Source organism: Dipodomys ordii, unplaced genomic scaffold (genome assembly GCF_000151885.1).
Source record: "Dipodomys ordii isolate 6190 unplaced genomic scaffold, Dord_2.0 Scaffold117, whole genome shotgun sequence".
In the NCBI taxonomy this organism is placed as follows: Eukaryota; Metazoa; Chordata; class Mammalia; order Rodentia; family Heteromyidae; genus Dipodomys; species Dipodomys ordii.
The window spans coordinates 4,709,225-4,721,218 of NW_012267333.1; the positions used below are offsets into that span (position 1 = coordinate 4,709,225).

The 11,994-nt window shown below is 35.0% G+C and overlaps 1 protein-coding gene across 1 annotated transcript; it reads left to right on the forward strand.

Annotated features, from left to right (window-relative positions):
- The first annotated feature begins 202 nt into the window (after nucleotides 1–202).
- On the forward strand, nucleotides 203–1,165 carry LOC105995448 (olfactory receptor 1094-like). The gene has a single exon (XM_013029162.1). The coding sequence runs from the start codon at nucleotides 203–205 to the stop codon at nucleotides 1,163–1,165; it is 963 nt and encodes a 320-aa protein (XP_012884616.1).
- The last annotated feature ends 10,829 nt before the right edge of the window (nucleotides 1,166–11,994 follow it).

An 11,994-nucleotide genomic window follows, 5' to 3' on the forward strand; every position in this document is an offset into this window, starting at 1 on the left:
AAATAGCCAACAAAGGAAAGAAATTTTATCTTCCTTTAGCTACTAAGGTACAATTATTGTGTTTCTGTGAAATTTTTCATTACAGCCAATCACATCACTACCAAGGAAGTTGAGGTGTCTTAGCACAGATACAGACAGCAAGGATAAAGTTTGCCTGCCTCTCATGGGATACAACGTTTAGAATCAAGAATTCAAAAGTGCAATGGACGAACTGTCATCAGACTTGGACATACAAAATCTTGATTTTCAGAACATGACTGAAGTCACTCTCTTTATATTGAGAGGTTTCACAGATAATTTTGACATGAAAGTTGTCTTATTTTTACTCTTTCTTGCGATATATCTCTTCACACTGATAGGAAATTTGGGCTTGGTTGTACTGGTCGTTGTAGATGCCCGCCTCCACAACCCCATGTATTATTTTCTCAGTGTCTTATCATTTTTGGATGCCTGTTATTCTACAGTTGTGACCCCCAAAATGTTGGTCAATTTCTTAGCAGAAGACAAATCCATTTCCTTTATTGGATGTGCAACCCAGATGTTTCTCTTTGTGACTTTGGGAACCACAGAAGCCTTCCTGTTGTCTGCAATGGCTTATGATCGGTATGTTGCCATCTACAACCCTCTCCTCTACTCAGTGAGCATGCCACCCAGAGTCTATGTGTCCCTCATCATTGCCTCCTATGTTGCTGGTATTGCTAATGGCACGATACACACAATGGCCACTTTCAGTCTGTCTTTCTGTGGATCCAATGAAATCAGTCATGTCTTCTGTGATATTCCCCCACTATTAGCAATTTCTTGTTCTGACACTGAAATAAACCAGCTTCTACTCTTCTACTGTGTAGGGTCTATTGAGATGGTCACTATTCTGATTGTCCTGGTGTCCTATGGTTTCATTCTGCTGGCCATTCTGAGAATGCGTTCTGGTGAGAGGAGGAGAAAAGTGTTCTCTACCTGTGGCTCTCACCTGACTGGAGTGTCTATTTATTATGGAACAATATTCTTCATCTACATGAGACCAAATTCCAGCTATGATTCAAACCATGACATGATCGTGTCAATATTTTACACCATTGTGATTCCCATGCTGAATCCTGTCATCTACAGTTTAAGAAACAAAGATGTGAAGCAAGCAATGAAAAAAATTTTTGAAAGAAGTTAGTAATTGACACGTTTTTTGAATTGAATGAAACTAAAAGAATATTGTGATGCCCTTCTAGTAGATAAGAAACTAGATAAAAAATGATCAGGAATTTAAGAGTGAGATCATTCAATATTGTTCCAATATTGTGTCTCTTGTATGGAAATGCATAACATGCAGCTCCAAATGCATAGTAAACATTTTTGGACTTAAATGTTGTTGTTGTTGTTTTACTACTTTTCACTTAACCTAAACACAGTTCATATTTTTTAATCTTTTACTATAAAACAATAATCATATTGCTTACAGCAGTTCCTTGGCATGTATTATGGAGTCAATTTTCTGTTGTGAAATCCTTAGGAATGAATTCCCATATCTGAACAGAACCAAAACCACAAAAAAATACAATGTTGTTTACACGCTAGTAGTCTGACTTACATTTTGATCTATTCACTGTAATCCATACAAGTGTGCTCATATTATATAATTCATATAATAGCAAGTCTTAAAAGACAGAGTTATAAATAAGTGATGGGATAAGATGTTGTTGTTTTTAATTTTTTTTCTTGTAAACATACTGTCCAGAGGGGTTACAGTTGCATGAGTAAGGTAATCAGTACATTTCTTGTCCAGCATTATTACCCCATCCTTTTCTTTTCTTCTACTATCCCTTCCCTCCCTTCCTCCTCCACACCTACCCCCACAAATTGTAATGTTCATTTCCATCATAGTGTCTGTGAGTCTCATTGTGGCAATGGGTCATCCTGTGTCCTTGTTTCAAAATTTTGTTATTCTGCTTTCTCTTTGCAAATTAGATAAATTATATTCTAGAGGCAGGGTACCAAAATGAAATACAATGATAACAGGGTTATAACATAGGAAGAAGAACATACAAAAGAAACAAAAAATCACAAAATACATGAAAAAACAATAATGATGATAAGGCATCCATATTTTGGGGCTCATTTCTTTTCACACCATCTTTTATGGTCATTTATACATACCTTTCAAGCTTTTCTGCTTACTGATGAGATTATCCTAGACATATGCTTATTATTGCAAATGAGAGAAACCATGGGACCTCCATTTCTAGGGTCTGACTTACTTCATTTAATATGATTTTCCTCAAGTCTTTCTATTTCCCAACAAATGGGTAGGTGTCATTTGGAATGACAGAATGCTTCCATCAGAATTTCATTGTACATATATAAAACACATTTTCTTGATCCATTCATCTAGTGAAGGGCATATGAGTTGGTTCCATATCTTAGCTGTGGTGAATAATTCTGAGATAAACATAGTGGTATGGTAGATTTAGTATGTCCTTGTTTGTGATTTTTTGAGTAAATGCCCAGAAGTGGGATTGCTGGGTCATAGGGGAGTTCTATGTGGAGTCTTTTGAGGAACCTCCATAGTACTTTCCAAAGTGGTTGAACAAGTTTACACTCCCACCAACAATGCAGTAAGGTTCCCTTCTGTCCACATCCCCTCCAGCATCTGTTGTTATTAGATTTCTTGATTATAGCCATTCTAACTGGGGTGAGGTAGTATCTCAATGTTGTTTTGATTTGCATTTCTTTTATGGCTAGAGAAATTGAGCATTTTTTCATGTGTCTATTGGCCATTCTTATTTTCTCTTCAGAGAAATCTCTCTTTAAGAGTTTAGTCCTCATTAATCAGGCGGTTGTTTCTTTGAGGATTTGCTGTTGGGGGTTTAATTTTTTTTAGTTCCAGGTATATTTTAGATATGAGAACCTTGTCCATTGTATGGCTATTGAAGATCTTCTGCCAATCCATGGGTTTTCATTGAACTTGCTAGCTATGTCCTTTGCCATGCAGAAGCCCTGCAGTTTCATGCAATCCCATTTGTCCAACCTTTCTTTGATTTGTTGTGTTTCTGGGTCTCTATTAAGAAAATTTTGGCCTGTGCCCAGGAGCCCTAGAGTTTCTCCTATTCCTTCCTTTAATGTTTTCAGGTGTCTGCTGTCAGGAAAGATGTCCACTTTCTCCACCCCTTTTCAATTTATTAATAGAATGCCTAGCTAGATCAATAAGATGCAAACATAAAGGGGATCCAAATAGAGAAAGATGAAGTTAAACTTTCCCTCTTTGTGGATGACATAATCTTGTATTTAAAGAACCCCAGGGACTCCACTCCCAAGTCACTTGAGCTGATCTGAAACTTTGGCAAAGTAACAGAGTGTAAAATTAATCCTCAAAAATCAATTGTTGCGGGGCTGGGAAGGTGGCTCAGTGGTAGAGCGCTTGCCTTGCATGCCTGCAGTCCTGGGTTCCATTCCTTAGCACCACATAAGCAAAAAGAAAAATCCCGGAAGTGGCGTTGTGGCTCAAGTGTTAGAGCACTAACCTTGAGCTGAAGAACTGAGGGACAGCGCCCAGGCCCAGAGTTCAGGCCCCAAGACCAGACCCCCCCAAAAAAAAATATCAATGGCTGCCGGGCACCGGTGGCTCATGCCTGTAATCCTAACTACTCAGGAGGCTGAGATCTGAGGATCACAGTTCAAAGCCAGCCCAGGCAGGAAAGTCTATGAGACACTTATCTCCAAAAAACCCACTAGAAAACCTGAAATGGTGCTGTGGCTCAAACAGTAGAGCGCTTGCTTTGAGCTGAAGAGCACAGGGATAGCAACCAAGCCCAGAGTTCAAGCCCCATGACCGAAAAAAAAATCAATGGCTTTTCTCTATGCCAATAACAGGAAGCGGGCAGCTGAAATCAGAAAAGCAACTCCCTTTGTAATAGCTCCACAAAAAATAAAATACCTACGAGTTAACTAATGAAATGAAGGACCTCTATGATGGAATCTTTGAAAACCTGAAAAAGAAATTAAGGCAGAACTAAAGAAGTGGGGAAAAAAAACCCATGCTCCTGGATTGGGAGGAATAACATCTTGAAAATGGCAATACTGCCAAAGGCTATCTACAAATTCAATGCAATACCCATCAATATCTTAACCTCATTCTTCAGTGAAATACATGAAGAAATCCAAAATTTTATCTGGAAGAATAAGAGACCCCGAATAGCAAAAACAATCCTTAGCAGAAAGAACAGTGCTGGAGGAATATCAATACCAAACTTCGAACTCTACTACAAAGCCATAGTAATTGAAAAGGCTTGGTTCTGGCACAAGAACAGGCCTGAGGACCAGTGGAATAGAACTGAAGACCCAGAAATGAACCCACAGACCTATAGCCACCTAATCTTCAATAAGGGGGCCAAAAATAGAATGGAAGAAAGACAGCATCTTCAGTAAATGGTGTTGGCAAAATTGGGTAATCACATGCAGAAAACTAAAGTTAGATATCACCCTGCACCAGAATCAACTCCAAATGTATCAATGTTGGTTTTAAAATTGTATTTATTTTCCAGGTAACAAATTATACCTTGGAAGTTTTTTGTACCTAAAAGTTGTTTTACAATGTGTGTATGTTTTATGGTATAGTGTTTTTCCTTTTGCCTTGAACTCAGGGTCTCTGCACTGACCTTAAACTTTTTCTCTAAAGACTAGTGCTCTACCACTTTGAGCTATAGCACCACTTCTGGTTTTCTGGTGGCTCATTGAATATAAGAGTCTCATGAGCTTTCCTACCCCAGTTGGCTTTGAATCATCATCCTCAGATTTCAGCTTTCTGAGTGGCTAGCACACCCAGCCACCACACCCAGCTCTATTTTTATTTTTCTATATTACCATATTTTGAGAATTATTGAAAAAAGTTCTTATGTATTTTGAATACATATTTACTAAATATTTTAAGCAGATATTTACTATAAATAGGTAGCTTATTTGCTCATTCTCTATTTTAACAAGATATATGATAATGATTTCTTTTTTGGGGAAAGGGGGTCTGGTCGTGGGGCCTGAACTCTGGGCCTGGGCACTGTCCCTCAGCTCTTCAGCTCAAGGCTAGTGCTCTACCACTTGAGCTACAGTGCCACTTCCAGCTTTTTTCTTTTTGCTTATGTGGTGCTGAGGTCCACAGGCATGCAAGGCAAGCGCTCTACCACTGAGCCACCTTCCCAGCCCCATATGATAAAGATTCCTATATATGTGAGTTTTTAAATGTGTTTTGTACTTCATATAAATCAGCAATAATAGGTAGAAAATATTTTTCTATACTTGTTATAGAAATATTATTGCACTAGATTTTATATTAAAATTTGAGTCATTTGAAAGTGTTTTTAAAGTTGCTCAAATTACTAGGCACCATTTATTATGTTATCAATTATTATTATTATTGATTCAAATTGAGTTTGAACTCAAGAAGTAATGCTTACTAGGCTGTCACACTGCCACTTGAGCGATATTTTCAGCCTACTTTTGTATTAGTTTTTTGGAAATTGAGTCTCACAGATTTTTGTACTGGGTCTGATTTTGAACCAGAATAACTGTCTCTCTGACTCCTGAGTAGCTATGAGTAGTTATGAGTAGCTATGATTAGCATAAGTCATGGCTTATGGATCTTTTTTAAAAATCTTTTTATTTGTATTATAAAGATTATATACAGGGAGGTTACAGTTACATAAGTCAGGAAATAAGGCAGGTAATGAGTATATATCTTTTTGAACAGTTTCACCTCATTCCTCCTTTTCTCTCAGATCTCCCTGTTCCCGCAAATACCCCCCACAATTTGTATAGTTCATTTTCAACATTGTATTGAAAACCTGCATATGTTCACCCTTTGTACCACTCATTTTGTGCTCTGCTTAAAATCCCCAAGGCAGATAAACTTACAAAAAATGGTACAGAACTAATAACCAGTGACAAAGAAGGAAAACATACAGAGAAATGAACAAATCAAAAAGCAAGTAACCAAAAGCACCTTGTTTCTATGTCTTGGAGTTCACTTTGATAAACATCTACTGTATGTAATCATGTGTGCATAGCCATTCAGCTCTTTTGATCCTCTCCTAGGTATATCCTCCTTTGGCCTCACTGTGTGAATGTTTAGAGACCTGTATAATTTATCATGTCCAATTGTAATTCTTGTCTTTTACCATCTAGTGTGTTTACTTGAAGATTTATAGGCACATTCTACTTACCACAAATAAGAGAATCCATGCAAATTTTTTCTTTCTGTCTGGCTTGCTTTGATTAATATAATCTTTCCAAAGTCTTTCCATTTCCTTATGAAAGGTGTATATCACTATTTCTAATGGAAGCATAGAATTCTATTGTGTATATTATTTCTAATGGAAGCATAGAATTCTATTGTATATATATACCATATATGTGATCCATTCATCCGTAGAGAGGTATCTAGGTTGATTCCCTGTCTTGGCTATGGTAAACAATGCTGCAGTGAACATGGTTTTGCTAGTAGTGTTATTATGGTTTGTGGGTTATTGGATAAATGGCCAGAAGTGGAATTGATGGGTCATAGGGAAGCTCTATGTTTAATCTATTGAGGAACCTCCATACTGGTTTCTGGAGTGAACAAAGTGTAGAAGCCTCATGTAACTCTCACTCCTCTTTACAGTATTTTTACAATAAAAACATACAAAAAACATAGAAGCATCTGTCATTGTTACTTTTCTCGATAAAGGTCATTCTAATTGGGGTGAGGTAGAATCTCAAAGTTACTTTGATTTTTTTTTTATAGCCTGAGATGTTGATCATTTTTTCCTGTGTCCATTGGTCATTTTTAATTTTTCTTCTGAATATTCTCTCTTTTAGTCATTTCTCCCTTTATTAATTGGGTTGTTGTTTCTTTGAAGGTTTTTTTGGAAGGGTTCATTTTTTGAGCCCTAAGTATATGTTAGATATGAGGTGCTTCTCTATTTTTTTTAAATAATGTCTTCTGTCCTTGGATTTTCCCTTGTTATCTTTGTCACAATAGGTTAGCAGGAAATGTGTGAAGCTATTTCTTATGTGTTGTATTTATTTAGGCTGGTATGATATGCTGATACTTTTCTGTCTTGATTATTTATGTATCATAAATCCAGAAGTATATTTGAGTATATGAAACTTGTTCTAGGTTATAAGATCACCCAGATATACCCAAGATATATCTGCTAGGCACAAATAAATTCAACATGCCTCAAAACAGTTCAACTTTATGTCTGAATGGTCCCTCAAACTCTATTTTCCACCCCACAGAATGCTGTCATGTGTATGCTGATTCATCTCTACAATCAACGCTTGTATATCTTAGATTCATAGTGTGTCTTCACTATTAAAATCTCAATGAATGCAAGTCTATTTCACATATGTCATCAAATACTAAGGTTAAGTATCTGAATTCTGTCATAATGTATATGGATACAGGATCTCTCAAACCTTCATAGATTATATTAACAAAAGGATGAAATTAAATTTCAAAGCATCAAAGTTACCAACTCAGCATGATATTAATAATTAGTGTCAGAGTGTGGAATATGTTTTGTAAAATCACATTTTCCCACAAAAATACTTTCTAATGTATGTTTAAATTTTCTTTGCATAATGTTTACAGAAATGATTATTGTGAAATGATTGCTGTGTTTTGAAAAAATATCACCTACATGGCTTTCTGTACTGCAACAAAGAGAACTGACTCATTGCAAACTCCCTGTGGACCCCAAGTCATTGAGATCTCTATAAAAGTCCAAATGAACAGGACTCATAGTATTTTAAAATTGAGTGAATAGCTCTTTTTCATGGGTAAGAGGATATTTTCTTCACTTAAATTATTTTAAAAGTTATAGTGATTTTGAAAGTAGGATATAAGTGTAGATATTTAAAACTTACAGGGAATATTTATTTTTACTTAAAGTTTTGCATTCCAAGTTGAATGCAGTATATTCTGAGACAATAGAAAAGAAAACATAAAAAAATTCTGTATCTATTTCAGTTAATAGATAGAGCAGACACTTATTAATGGAATCCATTTTCTTTAAAAATAAACTTAATCATCAGAGGTAAGGGAAATAACAATAGATTTTATTGAGCTCATAAAAGTATTTTATTTTGGTTTCTATTTTTCTTTTCTGCCTTAGCAACTTAAATATTGATATTATTTTAAACAATGGATTAGTTAGTAGCAACAATTTTTTTTTAAATTTTATACTTGATATATTCTTAGTATCTTTCAATACATCAATTAAGAGAGATGCTATTTAATACCACATCAAGGATAATATTTCCATATTTAAGGCATATCATGATGAGATTATGATATGGACAAGTGAAAATTTTGAGAAATTGTAAGCCATGACAGAAATCTAAGTTTGAGATCTGCTCCTAATGAATGCCTATATTTTTCTCTAATCACTTTTGCATTTTTATTGTTATTGTAAAGAGTTGTAGAGAGAGTTGCAGTTATATAAGTCAGATAAAAAGTACATTTCCTTTTGAACAATTTCACCCCTTCCTTGGCTCTCTCCTACTTTTTTCCTCCCATCACCACTCACAAGTTTTATAGTTCATTTTCACAATAGTATATCTAGTATCTTTGATGTCTCTGTTCATTTTTGTCCCACCATTTCTCTCTCTCCCCTTGCCCTGCCAAAGACAGATAAACAAACAAATAAGACATAAGAAAATAACATTAAAAGTCCTCCTGTCTCCATTTCCTGGAGTTCACTTTGATAAGTGTTATTTCATATGATCTGATGCGCATAGCTATTGCACGGTTGTGGTCCTCTCTAAACAATATTCTCTTTTGGTCTCACTCTGTGTGAATGCCTGGAGACCTTACTGTGTAATTTATCATGTCCCAGTGTATATTTTTTAACATCCAGCAGATGATACTTGCAGATCTGTAGGCACATCCAAGTTTCCACAAATGAGGGAAACAATGCAATATACCTTACTTAGGGTCTAGTTTACTTCACTTAATATAATTTCTTCCATCTTTTCATTACTTTATGAATGGTACAATGTCATTTTTACTGATGGAAGAGAAGAATTTTACTATATATATGTATATATCTCACATTTTCTTGATTTATTTGTCCAATAAGGGGCTTCTTTGATTTCAAATCTTGACTAGATATTCTGCATCAGAACTAGAAAATTTATATGAAGTATCATCTTTAGATATATAAAAATTGAAATACAAGCTAGACATGTAATTTAACCAAGGTCAAATTGCTTCCCTGTTTTATTGAGTCAAAAACATCTAATGGCTTCTTTTAAAATGGTGTAATTTATCACCTTTTTGGTCTTTTTAATATTGCTGTCAAAATTTGACCATGAGAGCTGATAAACTTGTTTTCCATTTAATTTTTCTGTTTTATCACTTTTAATTAAATTTAAGATTGTATATATTTCCCTCAAGCCAAATAATTAAATTAAACTAGCTTAACATAGATACAAGTGATCCTAATATAGTTAAATATGTTAATATAAATAGTCCTTTGATGTGCCTCTTGATTAATGTTGCTAAATAGCTTTGCTTTTCTCTGTCATATCTATAGTTTCCATTATGAAATAGATTAATGTTCTAACGAGGCAAAATGAAAAATTGTCTGAGCTCATAAACTGATAGTTATTGATTTACATTCAAGATGAATGACATTACCATTTATTAGTAGATTCCATTGTCAATGACAATATAAAGAAACTTGTTTGCGTATTATAATATTTTATTTTTTATTGTGAAAATACTGTACAGAGGGGTTACTATTACATGGGAAATATTTTTTTTATCAGTACTGGGGCTTGAAGTCAGAGGCTCATGTTGTCACTGGGTTCTTCATTGAAAGATGATACCTTACCACTTGAGCCAGATAAATACATACTGTATGTATATATCTATCTGTGTATAAAACATATATGTAAATATATGTAATATATTAATCTAGAAAGTAAATATAAAAACTAAAAGTTTAGTAGTTTCTGAGTTGGAGTCATTTATTGTTTAAACTAATCGTAGTTTATGTACCTCTTGTTTTGTTATATGAATAAATTCTGAAAATCACATTTCATATGTAAACACACTTCTTGGATAATTAAAATTAAATTCATAGCTATATGTCTTCATGCATATCACAGAACGCTACCCTGCAATCACCCTCTTGAAGATGGCAGGTTTAAGTATTATAGTCAGTGATTTTTTTTTGGCTTTGAGAAGTCCTTGTTTATGATGACTGAAGGCTAAATATGATATTTATAAGCAAAAGCGAGTATATTTACCGGTCCCCATAACTGAAATTCCAGAAACGCCTTGTTTCCGGCACAGCTAGGTCCAGCACCATGAGCATTGTCGCCGGGATTCAAATCTCTCTGTCTTGTGGCTCAGTTTCCCTCTGCACTGACCTTCCTGTCTGTCTGGCTCATTGTGCATACTGACATACTGCTTTGAATTTTTCATCCAAGAAAATTAAAGCATTGTCAGTAAAGAGAACTTCTCTCCTACAATTCAGTAAACCTCCTAGGGCTGAGTATCAATGGATAAACTTGAATCAAAATGGGAAGGAGGTGGCCAGAGAAACATCTCGGAGTTGTGAAGATTAGAGGAAATGGATGCTGAGCAACAAAAAAATTAGTGTCCAGGATAAGCCCAGATACTGAACAAGCCTAGTCTCTGACCTGATCATGAAGTGTACTGATGACAGGTAACATTATTTCTTCCTTAATAAGGGAACTATTCCAGAAACAAATTTGAGGGATGTATTGATCTCAGGAAGCCTCCCTAAAGTCCACTGGGAGGAATTCTCATGTCAAAACCAAGCTTGGGGTATCACCAGTGTCTCAGCACAAGCAAAGTCAACTAAATTTGAGTCTCTCTGTTTTGGTGTTGCAAGGCAGTTCAGGCAAACCTTACACTGGCATAGTTCTGTGATGCCCAGTCAGTTGTAAAGGGAGATTAGTTTCTTGTTCTCTTGTCAGTCTTCTACCAGGTCAATTGGTGCATTATTGTGAGTCTGGGTGAAGCAATCACTTTTTAATTACTGCAGAAGAAATGGACTCTGTTTTGAATCAGTTGTACTTCCCTTTTCGAATTTGGTAGCTTTCCCAGGTGGTGAAAATGATCACACAGAGACTTACATTCACTTAACAACAACAAAAAAATCTACTTGTCAAGAAGTGCACAGCAAAATTCTTACTGTTGTGAATATTACATTCTGTTGGGGTAAGGTACAGGTTGTTTCTATTCATAAATCCTTGGTGTAATTGGAATACACATTTCCTTCTCTTGATATTCATTGAATTAGGAAAACACAACATAATCAGAAAGCATATCCAGAAATCAAATATTTCTTTCAGGCAAATATTTAATTTGTCCTTTTAAATAACATTTTTGACAAAAAACTAGTTCACTATCTTAGTATCTTTGATTTTGTAATAATTTTGAAACCTCCATAAGAAACATTATCATTTTATTAAATATAGAGGTAATTAATTTTAATAGAAATTTATCTGTAAGAACTGCAAAAATGCAAGAGTTGAGAAAGAGAAACATGTTTCATATTATTAAGCTAAAATTTGATGTACAACAGTAAATAAATAATAGACTAAAATTTTGCAAAGAGTTTATATATATTTAAAGACAAAAATTGTAAATTAAAAGGAATAAACAAGACATACCTATGTCCAAAATAAAACCTATGAAATAGAATTAGCCATTTGCTAAAAGAGTGGCCATAAAATGATTTTTGCTTGAAAGGGTCATCTATTCACCAAGCTAAAAATTAAACCAAATGCACCCGACTTTCAAGCCATATGTAAATATTTCATAGTAAACATATGTTTACCAGTGACATAAATTTGAGTTCAATTTTTTTCTTGGTTGATCATGGGGCTTGAACTCTAGGCCTGGGTGCTATCTCTGAGCCCTTCAGTTCAAGGATAGGGCTCTACCACTTAAGCCACAGCCCCACTTCGATTTTCTGGTGGTTAATTTGAGCT

Excerpts from the sequence above, each read along its gene's own strand:
- LOC105995448 (XM_013029162.1), top strand. The coding sequence starts at position 203 with ATGGACGAACTGTCATCAGACTTGGACATACAAAATCTTGATTTTCAG.